This window comes from Carettochelys insculpta, chromosome 4 (assembly GCF_033958435.1).
Source record: "Carettochelys insculpta isolate YL-2023 chromosome 4, ASM3395843v1, whole genome shotgun sequence".
Classification (NCBI taxonomy): Eukaryota; Metazoa; Chordata; order Testudines; family Carettochelyidae; genus Carettochelys; species Carettochelys insculpta.
The window spans coordinates 67,313,399-67,337,184 of NC_134140.1; the positions used below are offsets into that span (position 1 = coordinate 67,313,399).

General features: G+C 45.7%; 1 protein-coding gene across 2 annotated transcripts; it reads left to right on the forward strand.

Annotated features, from left to right (window-relative positions):
* The first annotated feature begins 19,537 nt into the window (after positions 1-19,537).
* HMGB2 (high mobility group box 2) lies at positions 19,538-22,034 on the forward strand. 2 transcript variants are annotated; one of them, XM_074993016.1, is made up of 5 exons: positions 19,538-19,693; positions 20,193-20,364; positions 20,625-20,770; positions 20,856-21,030; positions 21,493-22,034. In XM_074993016.1, the coding sequence occupies exons 2-5, from the start codon at positions 20,215-20,217 to the stop codon at positions 21,652-21,654; spliced, it is 633 nt and encodes a 210-aa protein (XP_074849117.1). In that variant the 5' UTR covers positions 19,538-19,693; positions 20,193-20,214; the 3' UTR covers positions 21,655-22,034. The 2 variants fall into 2 exon arrangements, with proteins under 2 accessions (XP_074849117.1, XP_074849118.1); XM_074993017.1 differs by lacking the exon at positions 19,538-19,693 and adding an exon at positions 19,803-19,819.
* Positions 22,035-23,786: the final 1,752 nt, after the last annotated feature.

Sequence of the window (23,786 nt, forward strand, 5' to 3'; positions counted from 1 at the left end):
CTGATTTCGGACTGGACAAGGACTTTGTGCAGCTAACCAGTATTGTTGGCATCTTGGAGACAATCCAAGAGGCAGCTATGATGTAGATAAAACGATACATACTATCGAGGAGTGCTTGTTAGCCAAATTCATCTGTGGTTTCCAAAAGCTCCAGTTGGCCACTAAGAACACTATTGTCTGGTACTGTGAATACACGAATACTAATTAAATAAATCTGGAGCTCACTGCAGGATCAGAGCTTTGGTTTTCAATCATTTCAAAGTTTAGTACAGCGTCTCTAGAGAGACTTTGTTAGATACAAGTAGGTCCAAGATTTTATAAAAGTTGTAGAATTAAAATTTTTTGCAATCCTTGAAATCAATAGTAATATTTTCATATAAATTAAAAAGCTCTTGTGCAAATATTTTTAAAATTGACAACAAAATTTATGCACAGAAACTGAATAAAAACGAGTCTCAACTTGACGATCCTGATTGGACAATTCATTGCTCACAAGTAAACTGTAGCACCTGCACTATACCCCTCTGAGTTTAATGTTATTCTTCAGGGGCACAGTGAGTTGCAGGACAGAGCCCTGAGATCATTAGTATCACAGGCATGGAAATTTGTTTTTGTAAAAATATATTATTTTTCTTAAAGTGTCCTGGTGGGTGCTCTACCTTAAGTGTCAGGCTTGCCCTGGCGCCACAGCTTGGAGCTCTTAATAGCTGTTTTCAGCAAGACTGGGCATGTGTGGGTTCCAACGCACCATTTTGTGCCCTTTCTATCACGTGCACAGTCCAGACTCAGCCAGTTTCTCTCAACCACCAGTGGCTGCAGATGGAGTTTCTACCTTTGCCTCAACATTGACTGTTGTTCACCTTCTTCCTTCTCCTTCCTCCTAGTTCATTACCTGAGATAGAGCCTCTTAATAGTTAAAGTTTAAAGTTTTACAGTTGAAGTTTTCAAGTTGTTTGTTATCCAAGTTAACAGCTATTACCACTTAAGCCTCATTGACAACTCCCGTGGAGCAAACCGACTCATTCTTGTTTAAGTGACCTTAATTTGCAATTTAAAAGAAACTGTGATAACCATGCCCAGAACAGCCAGTTTTAAGAAATACTACACTTGCCGTGAGGCAATGCCTGCCTCAGATGGCCGCTCCAAATGTATTGGGTATTTGGTAGAAGGGCATGTTCCACAGAAGTGCCCATATAGTTCAAAGCTTACCACATTGTCCCAGAGGGACAAGGAAGTGTGGCTGTGTATGATTCTGTTCGACAAGGCCCTCCAGCCTTCTTACCTTGAAAGTGCTGAGCCTTCCCAAGACAGGTAGCACAGCGCAGCACACCTTCACCTGAAGCTGCAGTGCACAAAATGACCAAAAGCCTCCTCAACTAGATGGTTGCCTAGTCTACCCAGAGGAACAATGTGTGAGGCTTAGAGCACTTCTGAAATGGTCTCTGGCACATCTAAAAAAGTCAAGACCAAGACAGCAGTTCTGCCAATGGCACTGGCACACAAAACAGAACTGGGTGGTAGATTGGTTCTGGACCATCCAAAGACAGCACCGGCATGGTCCCCATACCTCAACATTGGGCACCGATGGCCCTGGCACCAAGGCTCCAGCTCATGCAGCACCGATGCTGGCACCAACTCTCACGGTACAATTTGTACTGGCACCTGGCTGTGAATCATTGGCACCAACTGTACTGGCACCAGCTATCCTGCAGTCTACTACGGAACTGACTAAAGCAACAGATAAAGACTCTAAGCACACAAAAGCTAAGTCTAAATCAAAGGAAAGGTGCACTTCTGAGCCTTCACTGCACTGCTTGTTGTCACCACCTGTCTTCATTACCTCGCAGCTATCTCCAAGACGGTATACGATTCCATCACTGTTCCTATGTCCCTCGTCACTTTACCACAGATCAAGGGCACCTTCACCATTTTTAAAGCTATAGTCTCCTTCTTTGTATGAGGTCAAATCACAGTGGTATGGGAGTAGCCGTTCCTCCATATCACCACCTCCTTCGTCTAGGTGCTTACAGTCTTATTCCTCACACAGGCATGGTTATAGGAACCATTCTCCATATCGATGCTACTCACCTGCGAGGCATCATCACCATCCTTGTTGTGCTAGATCCTGGGACTATAAGACAAGTTGTCGTCGAGAACAGGACATGCACGAGTGATGGGAGTCACCAGAAAGACACTCCATGGGATCCTGGTCTCCCAGCCCATCTCCAGTAGCTCCTTCACCATCGGAGCCTCAGCCTCTATCTCCTCTCCGTCAGTCAGGGGAGGAGGAGGCTTGCTTTTCTGACACTGATGCCCCTCCTAGGCCACCTTCACCAAATGATCTTTCTTCATCTTCACCTGATGAGGCTGTTCTTCCTGGTGATACATCTCCCCTGAAGATCTCAGGGAGTTTCAGGACTTCTTCCTCAGAATGGCCAGTACACAAGGTGTTAAACCGGTGGAAATCCGAGAGAAGACACAAGGGCTGTTAAAGAACTTGAGGCCCCTGGTTTCCTCAAAGATTGCCATCCCCTTGGGTGAAGCTATTGTGGAAGCAGCTGACAACATATGGCAAATGCCAGCCTCTGCTCCTGCTACCAACAAAAAGGCGGATGAGAAATACTTTGTCCCTTCCACAGGTATGAAGTACTTGTTCATTCCCCCCCGCCCCCACCAGCTAAACTCGCAGGTGGTGGAGTATTCTCAGCAGAGAGCTAAAGTGCCACAATACAAGTCCACTGACAAGGACTCTAAGAGTCCTGACCTTTTCAGTTGAAAGATTTATTCCTCTTCCACACTACTGCTACTAATGGCCAATTATGTGGTGCATTTGTCCAAGCACAACTTTGATAATTATTCCAAGCTAACATCCTTGATGGAGTCCTTATCTTACTCAAAGGAGCCATAGCTAAAAGCTATTGTCCAGGAAGGCGATACTGTTTGCAGGACCAATGTCCAGATTGCCCTTGACATGGCTGATACAGTGTATTGATCTACAGCCACAGATATAGTTATGAGGAGGGTTCCTTGGCTTCAAACTTTGTACATCCCCAAGGAACTCCAGGGCAAAGTGGAGGACTTGCCCTTTGACAAGCAAAAACTTTTGGTCAAATCTACGGATACAGTGCTACACTCCAACAAGGACTCCTGTACTACTGACCACTCTGTGGAACCCTCAAAACTCTGGGTATGTACACACTGCCATTTAAACACAGACGGTTCGGCTTGTATTAAAGATCGTACTTCCAACTGTTTCAAAGGCAGTAGCAACCGAGGCATTATGGCCAATCCAGACCTCCTCAGAGACCACCAAGGCACAGGAACAACCAGCCTCGTGGCCAACAGCAACAACAAGTGAGACAGCAAGTTTGATGGTGTCATTGAAAGCTGCATCTATGCAATAGTTGCATCTCCTTCCCCAAAGTTGCTCCATCACCACCTGCGATCACACCTCTATCAATGGTCCTGAGTAACAATGGACAGCTGGGTGCTGGAAATAGTGTATTTGGGTTATATCATCCCTCTTCAAAGAATCATCATTGCTGCACGAAGGTCAGTAACGTCTTTTTTTAACCTGCCAGAATATCCTTTTAAACAATTGGAGCCTAACCTTTTCAGACCCCTTTAGGTCCTGAAATGATCATTCTTTGGAAGTCCACTCATATATTATACTTTACCTAACGGTGCCATGGAATCTTAGCGCTGACAAAAATCCTTTTGTCTAGACATAGCCAGATTGATTGCTGGGCACCTTCTCTGGGGTGAAATGCTTAAATGGCTGCTAGGTAGACTATGATGGAAGACAGATCTAATCCTCGCTGTTTTAAGTGAACCAGATAATTCAGGATAAGGGGAATAGAGGCCTGAGTTGGAGTTACCTGGTGCTCCACGCACCAGCAGGAGAACCTTTTCTACTTAGCAAGGTAAGTGGCCTTAGTGGACAGTTTCCAACTTCCTTCAAATCATCTGCTGGATCTGGGCAGAGCTTTGGTGCTCCAAGGTACTCAGCCATGGGACTTCCATGCCATGAGGTGCAGGGACTGGTCTGAGTGTAGAAGGTGCCCATTTCCTGCATGATCCAGTCAGGGTAAAGGGGAAGCTCTATGGGTAAAGTCCACTGACATGGCCAAGCTGGTGCCACAGGATCCCCATCCCTGTGGATCTTGAGAATAACTTAGTGGGTCAGAGGGAATGGAGGTAATATGTACATAAACTGGTTTTTCCAGAACAGCCTGAACATGTCCACTAGGGATGCTGGACCCTGACCTCTGAAGTTAAAAAAAAGGCAGGCACTTCTTGTTGCTCTCCATTGCAAATAACCAACTTGGGGAACTTCCCAATGAGGGAAGATGGATTGGAGAATGTCAGCTCTCACTATTCGTGGGTGAGAAACAAATACAGAGATGGTCCATCTGACATTTCTGACTCCTGGGAGATAAGAAGTTTCCAGGTGTACAGAGCAGGCTATGTAGAATTTCCCAGATGAGGTGCTCCTCCCAACACAACTGCTCTACCCTGCCTGTTGATGTAAAACATGGCAGTGATATTATGTCATGACTGTCACACTGTGATTTTTCATAGTGGTATGAAAGCGCTAACAGGCCAAATTATCTCCTCTGAGCTCCTTGATGTGAAGATGCAACTCATTTCTTGACCACCTGCCATAGGTCTGCAAATCCCCTAAGTGTGCCCCACCCAGCTGAGATCCAATGTGTCTGTGACTGGCGTCACTCCAGCTAGGGGCCTGGAAAGGGACACCTGCACATATGGTCAATGGGTTCATCCACCATACCAGCAGTAGAACCTCCTGAGGAATGTCAGAACCAGGTCCAAGCTGTTTCAGCCTGGATGGTAGGATGAGAGCCATGTCTGGAGCAGCTTCATTCTCAGCCTGGCATGTGTACATGTTTGGAACACGGCCATGTGTCTCAGAAGGCTCAGGCAGGTCCTACCTGTGGTTTTGGAAAAGTACACCAGAAACTGGATAATTCCGACTTTGGCTCGGATTCAAGTTCAATAGAGAGTTCTTGCTGACATGGAATTGATAACCGTCCCTATAAAGTCTCTCCTCTGTCTGGAACCAGAATGGACTTTTGCATATTGAGAATTCCCAACCTCTGAAAAATGCTCCTGTGAAGGTAGATGTGAGCCTCCACCTGTAGGGGAAAAATTAATTCCAGTGCTTGACAATATGGGTAATCCATCTTGAAAGTGGAAAACCTGGGCTTCCATCTTGGCTGCACTTCTCCTTCCTCCGCTGAGGACACTGTCCTGACCTTTTGATCTTTTGGTGGGAAATCAGACAGACGTGGGACCTGAGTTCTGGCCATTAACAACTGGCTATTTAAACACCGCTTCATCAGTTGCAAAGGGATGCCCTTCTGAGTGTCAGAGTTTGGAGCTACTCAGAGGAGCACATCAGCATCACGTGGAAGGGTTAGTGTACCCGAAAGACAAGGTGTGTGTTACCAACTGTTGTCCCTCTTATCCTAGAACAAACATGCAACCATGACAACAGAGGCAGGGAGACCAAGCCAATCCATTGTTGGAGAGCTCACATCGTCTACCTATTCCTTACCTACTAATGCCATCTGAAAATGGAATCTGAACCAGAGAGAGTTCTCAGCTGCAGGACATGTTAGTGGTTTCTTAACCCTCTATCCCTTACCTGGGTCCCATCTTGGGGGTGGGAACTCACCTGAGTGCGATCGATGAGGCATCTTTCATGTTGAAAGTAACGTACCATCTCCTGTAATCAGGGAGGGAATAATAGAACTTAAGGAAAGTCTGTGGAGTGGGAGCCACAGTCTGTTCTAGTGGATAGCGTGCTGGAATATGATTCTGGAGACCTGGGACTTATTGCTGGATCTGCCATTTTCCTGCTGCACAAACCTGGTCAAGTCACACTGCTTCTCTCTGCCTCAGTTCCCCATTTGCAAAATGGTGATGATAATAATCCTGACCTTCTCAGTGAAGCACTCTGATATGCACAGATGAAAAGCATTATATAAAAGTTTTGTGTTATAATAATAAAGAGCACCATTAGAATAAATGAGATTCAGACCCAACAGAGAAAAATCAAGAAAAATTGTAAATATGGTGTAACTAGCAAAACTATTTTCTTGTTGAATGAAATTTGAAAAAGTTCAGTTAAATATAGGTAGAATAATCATTGTGACCAAGAACAGCTGGTGTTCCTAATATTATCCGTGTTAGTACTAAGATAGATTTGTTGTATTTATTTCCTGTCATATGACCACTTCAATTTCACTCTGCTCTGCAGCTGTCCTTAACAGTTCTAGGATAGGTTGTCTTTATGTCACATATTTGGTACACAGCACAAAGTCAAAACAACTCACTGAACTTTAGAGCTTGTAGTGTGACAACTATGATAGGGCAATAATGAGAGCTGTTTAACTGGTTATACAGGCTTTGCGTAATGCGAATTTTTTGAGAGGAGAGAACATTTATTTTGTTTTTTTCAGAATAATACCTTACAAGTGGAGAGGTACTCTTTTTTATAGAGTGGGTCAAAGCCTAGAATAGTTTTCACATTTTAACCTCCTTCCTTCAAAAGTTTGACAAAAAATTGTTAACATTGGGAGTTTTTAAAATGTATGGGCAGCTGTACTATATTATCTAATTTTATCAAACTCAAATACAGAGAAAGTACATGGAGTCTCAAAGGTACAGTAAATGATTTATTTTTTTAATTCAGTGAGTCAACTGTTAAGGTAGCTCTATTTTTTTTAAACAATTATGCCCCAGACATAATGAATATCATAGTTACTGGTATGAAACAGGTCAAGATTGTATAAGGGTGCTTCTTTTCTGTTGTGGAATTTTTAAATCAGACTCTGATAAGGTGATATCTGAAATAGTGAGAGACAGCTCTCAATACCTTCCAAATCTTGAATTTTTATCTACCACACAAAAATAGTTGTTAGAGTTCAATTTTCTCTCAAATGTATTACCTTTCAATTCAATCAACAAAAATCAAGTTAAGGCAATATTTTTCAATTTAAGGATAACCAACTGCAATACACACTGAATTAATCACAATCACACTCAAATGTACAATGTTAACTCTAACTATAGCTACATTAAATTGGTAAATGCATAATGGCAGAGTGTGTGGGTAATATGCTGGTCCCACTGAAGTAAATGTCACATTTACTCCCACAGGGCCAGCATTTCACCCTGCTCTGTGATATTTGTACATGAGAGAGTGTACATGTACATGAGAAAGTTTGTGCTCAGAGTTAGTACCCATGCCTCCTATTGAGGATGTTTGGATGGTTGTTGAGGTGACCTGAGGTTGTTTTGGATGCTATTGTGGCCTAACTGGTGATTTTATAATTTTTAGTGATTATGCTGCTAAGGAAATACACTAGAGCAGTGGTTCTCAACCTGCAGCTGTGGGTCACATGTAGCCCAATTAACAGAATTGCAACCCAGCTGTGTGCTAAAAAATATTCCAATTTTGCCAGGGGTGGTCGGGCAGGGGGCAGGGCTGGCTGGGAGTGGCGGTGGCGGGGGGGGGGGGGGGAAGAGAGTGCAAGAGAGAGGAAGGAAGGAGCCCTAAGCAGGTTAGTGTGTGGGTGGAGGAGGACGCAGTAGCGCTGGAACTGAGTTTAGCCAGGGTGCTGAAGCCAAGTGTTGGTGGCAGGTTTGGAGAAATTTTGGTGGTGCCCAGAATGCCCACAGCCCACATGCTTTCCCCCACTTGACCCACTCCCCACCCCCTGCTGCCACCAACTGACTAAGGAACTGGAGGGGAGATTAGATAGGTGAGGGGTGGGCTCTGGTAAGGAGTTTGGGTGCTGGGCACAGACTGGGTTGGAACAGCTGATTGGCGGATAAGAAGGGGTGGGGGGGATTTGGGCTCTGGGATGGAATCTCTATGCTGTGCAGCTGAAGCAGCGCACAGAGACACCCTCCCATCCACTGCCACAGAGATGCACATGCCAGCAGCAATGGGGAGCAAGTACTTCAGCTGCACTGTGCTCCCAGTGGTGGGGCAGGGGCCCCCCAGAGCGTTTAAGTTGCCTGCAGGCAGCTGGTGGGGCCAGGGGATGCATGGGAGGAACACATGGGGTGGCAGGAGGACTGTGGGATGCAAGGGGCAACAGGCAGCAAGTTTTGCTGCAGCCTGGCCCAGGGCACCATGGCCCATATAACTCACTGCCGATGGGCCTGCAGAAGCCCCAAGTTTTAGGTGAAACTCTACAGACCTGTGCAGTGGGGTTTCAGGGGGGTTACCTCCTGCTGGCCACCTAACCCTACACAGGGAGTGTGTCCCAAGCACTGCCTGGCAGGACTGAGGTACCGCTTGCTGGCCACCTGACCCTGCACGGAGGAGTGTGTCCAGCTGCCTGGCCCTGCATGGTGGGAATCTGGGGTCTGGCTGCCCGGCCATGTGTTTCGGGGTGTGGGTCTGGCTACTTCAGTTCTCAGCCTGTGGCCCACATAACGTTGTGTATACACAGCCTACAGTGATAAACAGGTTGAGAACCACTGCACTAGAACTATCTTAAATCTGTTACATAGGAATTTGTGTGACTCCTTGTTTTTCCCCCACTTTTTAAACACTATCAAGTACTGATCAAGAGTAGTGTTCAGACGTGGATGTGTGGGGTGGAGAACCTGATTAGATGAGCTGGTGTGAACAGTAGGACTTGGGAAGAAAAATGAGGCTTGCAGGACAGAGAAAATAGTTACCTAGCCAGGGTGCATTCTTCTGTGCATGGACAGAAGCAATCCTAGTGACCACACACAACACCAACACAAGGACCAAATGTGCACACATACAAGCAGTATGTTAACTGTAGAGGATTTATGCTGACATAACTTGCAGTGGCCAAAGTTTGTAGCATAAATATGGTCTCATAGCATTTTATAGACTAGAAAAAAGGTTTTTTTTTCAACTGAGTTAGCACAATTAAGCCATCTTAACTAAGTTGAAAATGCCACCCATACAGCCAGTTGAATATCTTTAGCTTAATTTTAGCAGGTCAAACTTACAGCATAGGCAGGCTGGTAGGTGATAACATGGGCAAAGTTTTAAACTCTTTAGTCTGCAGTTTTCAATTGACTTCAGATATTATGTTTATTCCTAGTCTAGATGAGGCCTGTGGTCAGTGGCAAATGGTACATGTATAAAATGGGTAGGTGTTCCCAAGTTTTCACACAGATCATTCAATGTACCACAGTCCCGATCTCCCACAATCTTCCTATTCACTCCTGCCCATGACATTTCCAAGCAAACAAAAATATCCATCAAGGAGTATGCTACTTAGTCCTTCAGCTTCACTTTAGCCCTGTACCAAGATCTTGTCCATACAGGGAATTCTACTGGCAGAACTAGATGGTGAATTCTCCATATGGATGCTTTTGGGATTTAGTTTTTTTTGTTAGGGTGAGCTATTCCCAAACATATACATATTGAACTGAAAAAAGACAACCTAGTTTCCAAGAGTGTTTACAAAGAAAATGAGACTGGCTTATTTTTTGGATTTATTTAGCACCTAAGAGCACTAGTCTTGGATCTAGTTAAGGTAGCTGCTGTACAAACACAAGACTAAAAATCAGGTCTTGCCCTATTTACCATCTCAATTGTTCTTCCAGTAAATTTCCCTGCAAGGTGGTGGCTAGTGGCTAACCAACCAGCCCCCTAGCCCCCTCCCCGCCACAAGATGGCTGGCTGCATGCCCAGAAAGAAACTCTGCTTCTTCAGCAGTGAACCTGTGTGGTGTACCATACGTTTAGGGTCTGGCACCCCACATCCCTTGAACATTGTCCCACCTACTTACCCTGCAGCCTAAGCAGCAGGGCTCCAGCAAACCCCAGCCATCCCCTGGCCAGCCCATACCTACCCACCAATGCAGGATGTACCCAATTCCTGCACATCGGGCAGTGGCAAATGGTGTGAGTGCAGGTCAGAGTATTCAGGCAGAGCTGGGGGCAGTTGTGCAACCAGTGACTGAAGAAAAGCAGTGGTTTCCCCTTCAACCTCTGGCCTACACTCGCATCACCCACCTCCACCCAGGCCTTGTACCAACTGCCCTGAGCCTGCGGGTGAGCCTCCTTATCTAACCTCCTGCAGGATTTCCAACTCTCCTGGACCAGACAGCATGGCAGCAAATTCTTCTGCTTTGGGAGAGTTGGCAATGTTAGGGTGTTTTGTTATACAGTAGTCCCTTCAGTTATGTGAGGGTTGCATTCCCACACATCCTCCCACAACTCAAATTTCATGAGGGTGGGGGGAGGCTTTTTCCCCAGTGGAACATGTTCTGCAGCGGGGAAAGCAGTGGGAGAACCTGGAGCTCCTTTTGAAACGTAAATCCTGGGATTGAGGACAGTTGGGGAGGGATAAGCATGGTAGTGGGTTGGGGCCAGGGTGGTGGAGGTTAAGCCTGGGGGGTGAGGTTAGGGCTTCAGGAGGTAGAGTTGAGCCAGAGCTCTGCACGGGGGCTGGGGAGTCGGGGGTGGAACCAGAGCCAGGGTGGTTGAACTGTGGCAGAAGCGGGTTTGAACCAGGGTGAGGTGGGGCTGACCCAGGGTGGTGGTGGTGAGCTGGACCCACATGTGGGTCAGTAGAACCCAGGGCACCGTGGGGCTCGAGCCAGGGCTTAGGGGAACCAGATTTTGAATTGTGCTGAACTCAAGTTAAGCACAACTTGAAATCACATTTCGAGGGTTTACTGTGTATGTTCTGTTATGTATGACAAATGTTAGGATGCTTAAATTACTGATTGGGCAACTCAGATGGAGTCTGTGACTCTTGACCAAGGAGCCCATGTTGAATTCCCTCTGGCACTCATGGCTCAAAGACTGGCTTGACCCAGACTGTCCCACCAAATGGCCAAAAGGGTTCTGTTCTCCTCAGACTTCTCTCACCTTTGGGGCTTTATAAGGACTGTGTTGCCTTAGCCTCAGGGTTCTCTGCCGTAATGGTAGCAGTGTACAGATACATCCATTTGTACCACCTGAGGACAAGAGACCATCCAGCAATACCTGCAGTGGAAGATTACCCTCCTTACCATCAGACTTGCTCATACCATCACCAATCTACAACTCCTCTTTGATCACTAGTCCAGGACTGAAACATCATGAGACTGCCCAGTGGTTCTCCCCTTTAAAGGACCTAAATCAGCTGAGGGTAGAGGGTCCTGGGCACCTCCACTATCACCACTGCCAAATTCTACAGAATAAAGGTCACTAGTAATTAGTGGTTTCCTTGACATTTTGAATGACTAAAGCCATGGATTTAGGCAACTCCAGGCTTTAACCCCTATTTCTCTCAAAACAAAAAAAATAGCCCTGAAGCACTTGAAAGACTAATACAATTTATTAAGTGATCAACATTTCGTGGGAAAGACCCACTTCTTCAAAGGTGGAAAATTCTGAGTAAGTGTGTCTGCTCCACAAAAGCTCATCACCTAAATTAATTTGCTAAAGTGCTGTTTTGTTTTGTGCCGATACAGACTAACAGAACTACGTCTCTGTGGCTATTTGTCTCAGTCACTATCACTGGTTTTATTTGTAATATCTGCATTAGGTTACCCCCTATTTCTCCCTCTTTTCTGTAGTTTACTCTAAATTATTCCAGCACACCTAATTAATTTGCAGATGACAGATCCTGATAGAGAGGCTGGTCCTGTGCTCTTGGCATAGACACTGGCTACGTCTACACTATAAGCATGTCTCCAGAAGTTAGCATTGGATGAGATGTTCCAACAAAACTTCTGTTGACAGATCGCATCTATGTATAAAGCAGATCGATCTTTTGACCAAATCTGTTGACAAAAGGGCCCCCTGGAGCACCTACACAGCTTTTTCTGTTGAGTTTGTCAACAAAATGCATTTTGTACATAGATGCTCCCCAAGTTTTGTCTACAAAAATCTCTAGTGTAGACATAGCCAGTGTTTGCTACCTGTGCCACTGAAGAAACAGCAACCCCTACCCTACAGCCATACCCCATAGTGGCTGTTCCCATCACAGGGTGTAGGGCACCAGCGTTGGGCTGTGGACTGGTTGTGACTGGATATTCCATAGATCCTGCTTGTGAATTACCTATATTGGAGTCAATAAGAACAAGCAGGCCTGCCAATTGGTGGGGGGCAAAAGGAGCAGTTGCCCCCAGAGCCAACATTTCAAAGGGACCTGTTGCTCCAGCTGCTGCTGCTGCCAAAGTAACAGTGGCAACTGGGGCTCTGGGCCCCTTTGAAATGTTTTAACAGCACTGCTGTGTGCAGCAGGAGGGGTGGGGCAGCACCACAGTCTGGCTAGTGCTGAGGGCCAAATGCCCAAGGCCCCACACCTTCTGGAGTGTGGAGCCAGGCCCTCCTCCCACCCTGCTACAGAGCCTGCAGCACCTCTTGGCACGGCTGTGAGCAAGCATTCAAAGAAAAACCAGCTACCTACCTTTTCATAATTCTTGTTCTTCAAGAGGTGTTACTTATGTCCTTTCCATTACCCACCATTCTACCTCTGTTGGGAGTTGCTGGGAAAAAATTGAGAGGGCAGAAGGCTGGCAGCACCTGATTTAACACTGCATGAGCACGCCCCTGTACAGGGCACCAGAACCGGCTCTACAGGTACCACCAAAGCAGAAAACACTGACTGACAACTGTGTACCTGGACAGGCATACACTTAAAATGAGATGGACATCTCCACAGCCAGACCCAAGGGTAATTAGAAGAGGTCAATGCACGGTTATGCTGCTGAGACCTTAAAAAACAGCAACAGGTGAGCCACACTAATGTGCTGTGGTGGACTGTGCTCTACCTGGTCTTGATGTTTTGGGATCTGTTGGGAATTGCATATGCTTGGTGTACATCTGTGAATATACTATCATCAATGCACTATTGATGTTGTGGTGTTTATATTAGTGATCTTGTGAGGTGTCACTATACAGTAAAAGGCAAGTGAGTGCTTTCAGGAGTGCTATGTATTCTGCAACACATTTTGGAAATTAATAAATATGAATTTTCTCAAAATTCTAATTTTAACAAACCTACTGCAAAAACATTTAAGAGAAATATATTAAAGTTAATAAATTCATGGAACAGAACTTAATGGGAAACATCTATTTAGGCAACACAACAGCCACCGTGGCTCTCAAGGTCAGTGCATATGTCAAGTTGTCATTATTCCACATCAGGAGAAAATGAAGATAGTGTGGGGATGCGGTCCTTGACATCACATGAAATGTGATGGGAAGGGATGTAGAGAAGTGCTAAAATACAAAGAGGCAAATGTGTGTTAAATTTGTAGGCCGATAAGAGCATCTTCAGCATCATTATGTCTTCGTGCATCTCCTCCTTTTCATGCCTGGTCTCTTTCCTGCAATGGTGGCTAGCTACAGATAAAACACATAGAAGTGCCATCATTAGTACTGTCACACGACATAGTGAAAGTTAGGGTTCAGAATTTCTTCCCTTTGTTCCCTAAAAGTTTTAAACAAGACAAGCTTATTGACACTTGTGGTTTGGAGTACTTGTGCACAGCACTCCTGCTGAGTAAGGCCTGCCAGATGCAAGGGAAATGAGGATGTACTTGCTCAGTTGCATGAAACTGAGTATATGACAACAGCAGTGAATATTAGCCCCACTGTCCACAGCTGCTGGTGATTTTAACTGGTATCTCACTCCTGGGGGTAGCAAAGGCAGAGCAGACACAGCTGCTACTACCACCTCAGAGCCACTATGGCTAATAGGCTGCTAGCTTGTTTACTGGAATGATGCCTGTTAAAGTTATTGCCAAATGGCATATGAAACTGCCTTACCATGGAAAGAAATAAGGGCTACCATCCTTGGAAGCCTCCAGGAGAGGATCACAGAGTACTTCCATGAAAGTTTTATCAAGACCTCTCAGCCCATAAACCAACTTCTCCATATGGCTTCCTACCTAACTCAGTGGGGCAGTAGCAGGCAACCTGCAGCACATGGGCCAGATGTGGTCCATTGGATTTCTGAGTGGCCCGCAAGACATTTTATTTACTGGTGCCCATACACAGCATTGCTACGTTGCGCTGGTTTCCATCTGTGTAATTTCACCTTCCCACACAGATATGAATTAAGCAAAATGCATGTAGAACGGGGCACACAAAATCAGGTGCATGCTGGATGCACAAAACAATCGTCAGAGCCCTGCACTCCCTCTGCATCCAATCAATGTGCTGCTACAGTTCAATTGGCCCATACCACAAATTCTAGGCATGCATGTGCAGTTAGGCAAAACTATCCTATCCCAGAAGATGGTCTTGTTTATAACAATCTTAAGGCCATGGAGATGGAGAACCACTCATGTGGCTCACTCACTAGCCTAGGTTTCCCATATCTGCTTTTTGTTCCCCTATAGCAGTTAATTCCCTTCAAGTTAGTTAGTGTGACGCTATGGTCAAAAGGCCTAATGAGATCCTTGGATGCGTAAATAAGGGAACATCAAGCAGGAGTAGAGAAGTTATATTTTCCCATGTATTTGGGACTAGTGAACTAGCAACTGAAATACTATGTTGAGTGCTGGTGTACCACTACTACTTCTTGTACAAGTAAATTAATGAATCAGTAGATGTGTCCTGCCACATTGTGGGCACCATCAGTACAATAGGATCCTATTACACCATTTGTGTAACAAGAACATACATGTTTACCTGAGGTTTCTTTCCCTGCCATTGGGCTTGCCTGTTCTCAGCTTCCAGGAGTGATTGGATTGCAGTGCAGTCTCAGACAGGTCTTAGATCACAACACAAAGGGACTCCTAAAGGCATGTTTCTCCTCTCTCATTTGTCATAGCCAAGCTCTATGTTTCAAGCTCCTCAAAGACTTTCAGAGATCTATAGGGCGGCAGAGGGTCTCCAAGTATGGCATGCAGCTTTTTTTTTAAAAAGCAACAGGCTTGCAGCTTAGCACTGGATTGACTGTTGCCCCCCTCATTTAGCATATCTGTTGCAGTTCCTTCTGTTTCATGCGTCAGTGCATTACTGACACCTGTCATGCGCCTTCTATAACTAGATTATATAGGAATGCAAATCGACATATTTCTATAGCTGTTCCACAACTGTGCCTGTACAGCCTCTTCTCCTTTCAGTCCCAAGAGATTCAGAATCTCCTGTCTACTCCAGACAGGAGTGAATCTGAAATATATAGCCATCATGGTTAGCTGGGCAGTTGGACATAACAATGCTGACCACATGCAGTAATTCTCAAAGCAGGACAATGAAGGGAATTTCAAAAATTCAGAGCTCTAAAGAGGTGGGGGTCTTCCACTCATCTTAACCCACCCCACCCTAGTAGTCAGCATCAGGTAACAAGAGACAATCAGGGTCAATAAAATTAACAGTCTCCCTGTGCACTGTGTTAACCTCAATACAGGAATACCACTGGGGAAAGCAGTAGTACTGCTCCACTGTAACAGGACACTTACATTGGTAGGAAACAAGTCTATGCGCATGTCTGCAGCACAAAATTAAGTTGACTTAAGTCAACATAATCCCACTACAGTAATTAAGTTGAACTTGTGCATATACATACTACACATGTGTTGGCAGAACATATCCAAGTAGAAGCACTTAGATCAGCACAGATCAGCACACTGTGTGTAGCTGTCCTACCGTGAAACTCTAGTGCAGGGTACCTTGGGAAGGGGTTGCAATGTTCAAAGCACAAGGAAAAGGTAAGGTATAACATGCTCAGATGATAGCAGTTGGTACATTTGAAGAGGAAAGCACACAGGTCTTCGTAAAAGGGAATATCTGGAGCTCTACAGCAGAATGACTGCACTGCACCGTAGGTGTTCCAAATGATGACCAGAGAGATCACTGTGGGCATTGTGAGAAAAGCTCCCGGAGGCCTGTTGCATCAACGTAAGTAGTTCAGGGTCTGCCTTATCATACGTTGATTTAGCTATACTGGTGGGAGAAATACTGTGGAGAAAACATGGACATTATTATGTTGACATAAGATGCTTTACATCACCATAAATTCTGTATTGTGTACCAGACCAAACTGTAGACATGAACACAACTAGGTTGATGCAAAGACAAACCAGCAGTCACGTAGCACTTTAAAGACGAACAGAATAATTGATTAGATGATGAGCTTTCATGGGACAGACCCACTCCTTCAGATCAATAGCATTTCTAATACAGATTGACAGTTATACAGCATAGAGGTCCAAAAAATGAAATGAAAACTGACAAATCAGATACATGGAACTGAAGGAGCAGGGAGGTGAGGGGGAGAGATACTAATAATCTTGCCTAAGATCATTATGAATACCAAAGAAAGGCAAAAAACAGCCCTTTTAATGCATGAGATAATTGCTCTCTCTATAGAGACCAAGTGTTAATGTATTGAATTTGAGCATGAACTCTAGTTCACACATCTCCCCTTGTAATATGCTGTTAAAGTCTCTTTGCTGTAGGATGCATATTCTCAGATCTCCAAGAGAATAGTCCACTCCATTGAAATGCTCATTGACAGATTGGTGTGTATTGAAATTCCTAATGTTTGCTCTGTGCCCATTCATTCTTTGGCAGAGTGTTTGCCCAGTTTGTCCAATGCATATGTGCACTGCTGGCACATATGATAGCATATATAACATTGGTTGAGGTACAAGAGAATGAGTCCCAATCTTGTAATTAATGGGGCTAGGTCCAGTGATGGCATCTCCAAAATAAATATGTGAACAAAGACGGCAATGGGGTTTGTTGCAAAGAAGAGTTCCAGGACTGTAGTATGGCCTGTGGTTGCTAGTGAGAATTTTCATTAGGAGAGGAGATTGTCTATAGGAGAGAACACGCCTCTCACCTAGGGCCTTCTGGAGTGTCTCATCATGTTTTAATATAGACTGTAGGTTTCTGATGATGTGGTTGCAGGGGTTTGATCTGGGGGCTTAGGTAACAACAAGTGGTGTTCTGTTATTGACCTTCTTGGGCCTATCTTGAAGAACAAATTGACAGGGCCAGACAAATACCCAGAAACCAACTACTTCAAGAGACCTCTGTGCTATTAAACTGTCAGTCTGTACCAGAAATGCTATTGATCTGAAGAAGTGGATATGTCCCACACAAACTCATTACCTAATAAATTATTTTGTTAGTCTTTAATGTGAAACATGACTGCTGGTTACCAGGTTGATGCAAGATAGTTTACATCAACCCTACTTTGCAGCACAGAGCCGGCCTTAGTGACAACAAAACATATTGAACTAATATCAAGAGAAATTAAGATTTACAGGGGAAAAGGATAAAGTAGTAAGAGCAAGTACAAGTTTTAGCACCTCATCTGAAGGCCAAGTTCATCCCCGGTGCAATGTATTACTCTAATAAACATTAACTGTAAAAGTAAACAGTTTGTACAAAGAGCAGATTTACTATTAAAGAATGTGGTGAGTAGGCTTTTAACTGGGTCTCTCCACAGGGAAGAAAAAAAAAACAGATGCAACTCTTTTCCTTGAAATTGGCTCCTTTTATGCTTGTGCCAAAAACAAAACAGGAAACCTACCAGCCTCTTCAATCATAGACTGAACTGCTGTTTTAGACTGGGACACTTTCTATGAGAATGACAATTTAAACAAAAAAAAAAAGTAAGACTTCAAATTCTTCACTGAAACATGCTGCACTGTAAAATAGGAAGGGCTTGCAAAAGCTCTCTTACTTACTGAGAAAGGAGGCTTGCTGCAAATGAGAAGAATTAGGCTGGTTACAAATTCCTAGCTTTTCAAGTTCTAAGCTCAGGTTCCACGAAGAAATACAGTTGTCACAGAAGAAATAGGAAAGCACAGTAAAAAAAACATTTCATAAAGCAAAACTTGACAGCAGCATGCAGGAACATCACTGATGCTACTTTTTATTGACGAGCTGATGGTGCAATCACTGTAAAGAGTCAAGTCCATATAGCTCAGAGAACCCAAAATTAGGGATCCAGAGCTCCTGGGTATTAATACCAGTTACTGGGGGACAGCTGGGGAGCGGGGTTTTAAACATCTTTACCACCCAACAAGACCTGTTAACTCTTACTCTGGACCCAAAGCAGGAACTGCACCCTCCCCCGGATCTGGTAACTATGTCAGCAAACCTATACCACAGAACAAAGCTAAACGCGTCCCCATTTCAGCTTCACTTAGCAATGAAGATAACGGAAGGGGTCTTGTTTTGACGGTTTGAGGAGGCTGCATACAAGCGAAAGTTAAAACGTAGTTTTGCTATTTACTACCAGTTGTTAGCTGGATCAGCACAACATAGCCACCTCTGGCCCTGCTGCCTGCTCCCACGCCCACGCTGGAGAGATGAGGGCTGGGTCTCGGAAACAGTTTAAGGGCGGTGTTTACAAGCACTCTCACTCTCAGGATGGGGCTGTTTGCATTTCAAGGGGCACTTTGGTGGGTAGCCGAATGAAACGGCTCATGCTTAACAAACAGCCTTGCAGCTCCTCGAGCCCAGGCAGACCTCGGGCCAGCGCGTCCTGGATCCCCAGATCCTCCCCGCCAGTTGCACCCTCCCCCAGCCCCTAGCACCACTCTTCAATCTCATCTTCCCTCCCCCTGGGAGGGCGTGCCACTGAAATCCCCCCACCGCTCCCTGGCGCAGAGCGACATGCTGAGGGGACAGCAGGGCCCGCTCACTGAGACAAGAGCTTCTCATTTAACGCCAGGAAACAAGGCAGGCGCCTCAAAGAGAAACATCAGGGAGGCCAGGGGCCTTCGGTTTTATAAGGTCAAAAAGGCAAAGCCCGTTTCTCGCGCCTCCGAGCGCGGGGTCGGGGTAGGAAGCCCCGACCACCTGAGAGAACGCGAACGCTTTTTCACAAAGCCGCCGTACAAATGTGTTCAGTGGTATCAGAGGCCTACAGCTCCCAGCATGCTCTGCTCCCCCTTACGCTCATCTACCGCCTTAGCTAGCACAAGGCATATTGGGACTCGTAGTTCCACTAGCTGCACCAGGCTCCACGCCTCCCCCGAGCTCGGACTATGGCCACTCGAGCACAGTGCGTGCTCACTGCCAGTTGTTTTTATCCTACTTGCAGGCTGTAAGCAACAGGCTTGCTACAGCACTTCTACACCTAGTAGTGCCAGTGCCGACGCCGCCTCCAGTCAGAGCCGCCTCTCCGTTCAGCCTCCCAGCCCTGCCCACCGCCCGCACCTTTCACAACCATCTCCTCTTGTTTTTCTCATTACAACATCTCCCGCCCCCAACCCCTCCCTTTGTAGTTTTAAACCACGCTAGCCCTCTCCGCTCCGTCCAATCACACCCCAGGGATCCTATTGCAGCCAATCGTAGACATCCCCGCGGTTTTTTAAACTACCACTCTCCTCCAATCGGCGCTGTAGTTCTTATTCCCGCCCCCGTCCTCTCCCTAACCGGTTCCAACGAGTACGGGAGCCAACGAACCCCTGAGGCTCGACCGAACTTGTGAGCTGCTCTAGGGATGACGTAAAGAGTGCTAGGAACCAATCCATTGTATGCACGGGCCTCTGGGCGTGACCTTGTGCGGTTCGAACGGGTAAGGTAGCCAATGGGAGATCACTGTAGGCGGGTCCGACGGTGCTGTGGGTCAAGTTGCTGTGCCGGGTAGGACTGTGGAAAACAAGAGACTGTAAGTGCGTCGGAGAGAAACCATTTGGCTGTGGCAGACGGAACAGATCCCAGCGCTAGCGCCCGCCGCCACCGCCTCTCACACCACCAGGCAAGGGCCCCTCAGCTGCACCCTGCCCCGAGGAGCGTCCGCGCCGGTGACGGGGCCAGCGGGGGTCGGGACAGGACCGAACCAGCCGGGCTAGGGGTGCGGGGACAGCGGCGGTTGCAGGGCGCAGTAGGTGCTCGGCCAGTTTGTGGTGTGTGGGGGGCTGGTTTGCGGAGGACCGTCTCAATGCTCCGGGTTGGCAGGGCAGCGGCTGCGGATTGGGGCGCAGCCCGAGTCGGGCGCGCGCGATAAAGCGGGGAGAGAGCGGGCGGGGGGCTTCGCCGGAGGGGGCAGCGGGGGTGGGATGAGGCGGAGGCGCCTATTGTCCCGGTGGGGCGCCCCGCCCCGCCCCGTGGAAGTTTACTCAAGAGTCGGAGGCCGCTGAGCGTCTCGGGAGGGGGAGGGGCCGGGCGTGCCAGGAGGTGGCGAGGCGGGAACCCGCCGCTAGGGGCTAGGCGGGAGTGGTCTCCGTCCCTGCCTCACTGCGCGTCTCCTCCCCAAGGGCCCCGTGACCCGCTCCCGCCATGGGCAAAGGCGACCCCAACAAGCCGCGGGGCAAGATGTCCTCGTACGCGTACTTCGTGCAGACCTGCCGCGAGGAGCACAAGAAGAAACACCCGGACTCCTCGGTTAACTTCGCCGAGTTCTCCCGGAAGTGCTCGGAGAGATGGAAGGTGAGAGAGGGTCGGGGCCCGCCCACCGGCCAGGCAACACCGCGGGGCAGGCGGGGCTTCCTTGTTGGCTCGCTGCAGATTGGCCGGCACGGGGTCTCGTGTCTGGGAAGCGTAACTCCCCTCCCCCACCGCTTCCCCAGCCTGTTTCACGGGGGTTTGTGGGAAAGAAAAAGATTGCCGGGTGCAGCTGCTGCTTAGCCGTTAATGAGTCAGCAGGCCTGTTAGCTGATTTAATGCTTCTTTTTGCAATGTGTCTGCAGACCATGTCTGCAAAAGAAAAATCAAAGTTTGAAGATCTGGCGAAAGGAGATAAGGCTCGTTATGACAGAGAGATGAAAAATTATATTCCTCCTAAAGGCGAGAAGAAGGGAAAGAAAAAGGATCCCAATGCTCCAAAAAGGCCCCCGTAAGTGTCTTCATCTTGGGATGGAAAGTGTATTTTCAGTTTTGGTCAGTAGGACTCCTTTATCTTTTGTTTTTCCTCTGGTCAGGTCTGCATTCTTTCTCTTCTGCTCTGAACATCGTCCAAAGATCAAAAGTGAGCATCCTGGCTTGTCTATTGGGGATACTGCAAAAAAACTAGGTGAAATGTGGTCTGAGCAGTCAGCCAAAGATAAACAGCCGTTTGAACAGAAGGCAGCAAAACTAAAGGAGAAATATGAAAAGGTACAATGAAAACTTCTAAGATTATATACGAAGTCCAAAGTTTGAGCGGTTATGAATGAAATAGCAGAGGTAAACTCCTGTGCTTTTCACAAAACAAAACACTCACTGGCTCAATAGGAAACTGAAGAATATTCAGTTTCTATGTAGATGGGCTATGCAAGACCTGACAGTAGGAGGGAACATATAAATGTATAAATATTCAGACTGGATACTGTAGTAGTCCTCAGTCTGTTCCATATCAAAATTCCATCTTAAAATAGAGGACATGCAATTCGGGAAGGTTGAAAGTCCCTGCAATCTGGGCTAGGGATTCCTTAGGGGGTGAGTTGTAAGTGCCAGGCTGATCCAGTGTCTTAACTTGTGCAGTTCAGTATAATGCAAGCAATTGTTAAATTAGCAATAGTATTGGGATTTAAGGGGATCTAAATGACTACTTGAAACTTAATGGCATCACTCTTTCAGGATATTGCAGCATACCGTGCCAAGGGCAAGAGTGATGCAGGAAAGAAAGGTCCTGGTAGGCCCACAGGTTCTAAGAAGAAGGCGGAACCTGAAGAGGAGGAAGATGAAGATGAAGAAGAGGAGGAGGAAGATGAGGAGGAAGAAGAGGAAGATGAAGAGTAAATGGATGTCCTGCTGTAAAGATTTGTGCTCAAAGTCCAATATTTTGCTAAGAATGTGAACTCAAGTGCAGCTCATTGTTAGCTTCAGTATAAAAAAACTGTACAGAATTGTGTATAGGTAATGTGATTCTTTGTAGGGAGACCTATATTTTTTAATGTAAGTAGTAGCAAAAGGCCGCTACAGTTAGGTTCTTCAAAACAACGGATGTTGTGGAATGTGTTTGCATATTTAATGGTTTCTTTTGAAATTCAGTGATGGATAGTCTGATGTTTTTAGCAAAGCAAGTCATAGGAAGTAGCATAATAGCTGACCTTATATTTTGTAGAATATTGCATTGTATTACTTTTTTAACAATTTTGTAATAAAATGATGTACATTACTGTGTTTTTGCTGTTACTGCCTTGGAGCTTCTATAATACTCTTTTCAGATCATAAAGCAATAAATAGATACATTTAGATATTTATAATTTAACACTTCAAACTTTCTTCTAAGCTTGTGTTGTCAGGATGGTCTAACTTAGAATGCATTAAAATAATGGTGTCCCAACTCTAAATAGCATTTCTGGGAACTTCTGAGATGCTGGAAGGACTGGAATTTAGGTTCTTATGTATTCCCCTTAAAAGAATTGTTTGAAAGTGGGTACCCCATTCTGATTCTATTATCACTTACCAGCATTAGCAAAGTAAAATCCCTGAACGGATGTTGGGAAAATACTTTGTTTCTGAAAGCTGGGCTTTTCTAAAGATGAATTTTTTTTTTTTGGGCGCGTTAATGTTCTTGTAGTGTTACTTGCTTTAAAAACTCTGAAATAGTTCTCCTTTCACAATAATGTTAACTAGCATTAATAGTGACTTTTGCAAGCTAGAAGTTGTGTTGGTGATGCAGGCCCCAGATGGTGTAAAGAAAACATACCAGCTTTGTCTTCCAAGTTTTTTTCTGTAGGTGATGTAAAATCCTTTCACTCATCACTATATTTTCACTTGCCTAATTTAATTCTATCTATGCAGGTGCTTAGGTGTGATGATCTGATCCCTTTACAAAAGTGAATTTTTTTCCAAATGTGATGGTATGGAAGCTTATTGAATCAATGTATTATTCAAAACTGGAGTTTTGTTGACAAAATTTGCTAGTATAACTAGGACCATAGTCTTGTAAAACAGTTTCAAGTTCAGGATGGGGTGAGTGGTCTAAATTTGAAGTTGGATGAGCATGAAAGTGGTTGACATAGCAAAGTCTTGAGAAAAAACCGAACTGTAAGTGTTCCTTTTGTATTACTGTATTAAGCTGCACATGGTTTTTTGTCTTTCAAAGGGTCACACAGGTGTTGTGTAGTATGTTTATATTTCAGACCCACATTGGTATAGGAATTGAGGCTTTTGTATTTCAGAAGTTCAGCTGCTGCTGTTCTTTGTTCTGAAGACAGCCATAGAAAAGATAGGCAGCAGTTGCAGGAATGTGACTAGAACTGGGGAAAAGAATGAGTTGGAATGGGTTGATTCTGGAACTTGTTTTACATTTCAGGGGTGCGAAGTCTACCTGTAAGTAGGTTGGTGTAAGGAGCAATCTGATATCAGAGGCTACTAGTCCCAATGAAGCCTACTGCCAGCTGGTACAATAAATTACTGGTTTCAGGGGCTTCCTAGGAAAAGAGGAAGTTTGAACTCAAGGCTGTTGATGTCGGGACTCCTACAGAACTGTTTCAGTGGCCTTCAGGGGCCAGAGCAAGTATTTTGTGAGGTTAAGAGTCACAGTCTTCCAACTTGGAAAAATAAGGTGATGTCAAAGGCTGTGTCTAGCTTGCCAAGAACTGCAGCAAGGGATGTGCAGATTTTACTGTGCATTTGCTTATCTTTTCTGAGTGTTGTGGCAGGAGATGCTTTCCAGCATTTCACCTGTCTGTGCATGGCCAAATGTAAAAACTCCCTCTGTCAAGACATTCCTTCTTCCTTATGGAGTGAGGTGTCAGAGATGTCGACAGAACGTTCCCAATTGGTAGATCTCTCCCAAGAGCACTGTAGTCTGCATCCATGCCCTATTGACAAAACTGACAACAGATGTCTGCAGGCTAAACATGGCCTTAGAGAGGCAGCAAGAAGGAGCAGTTTTTAAATTGGTATCCCTTTCTACTTGT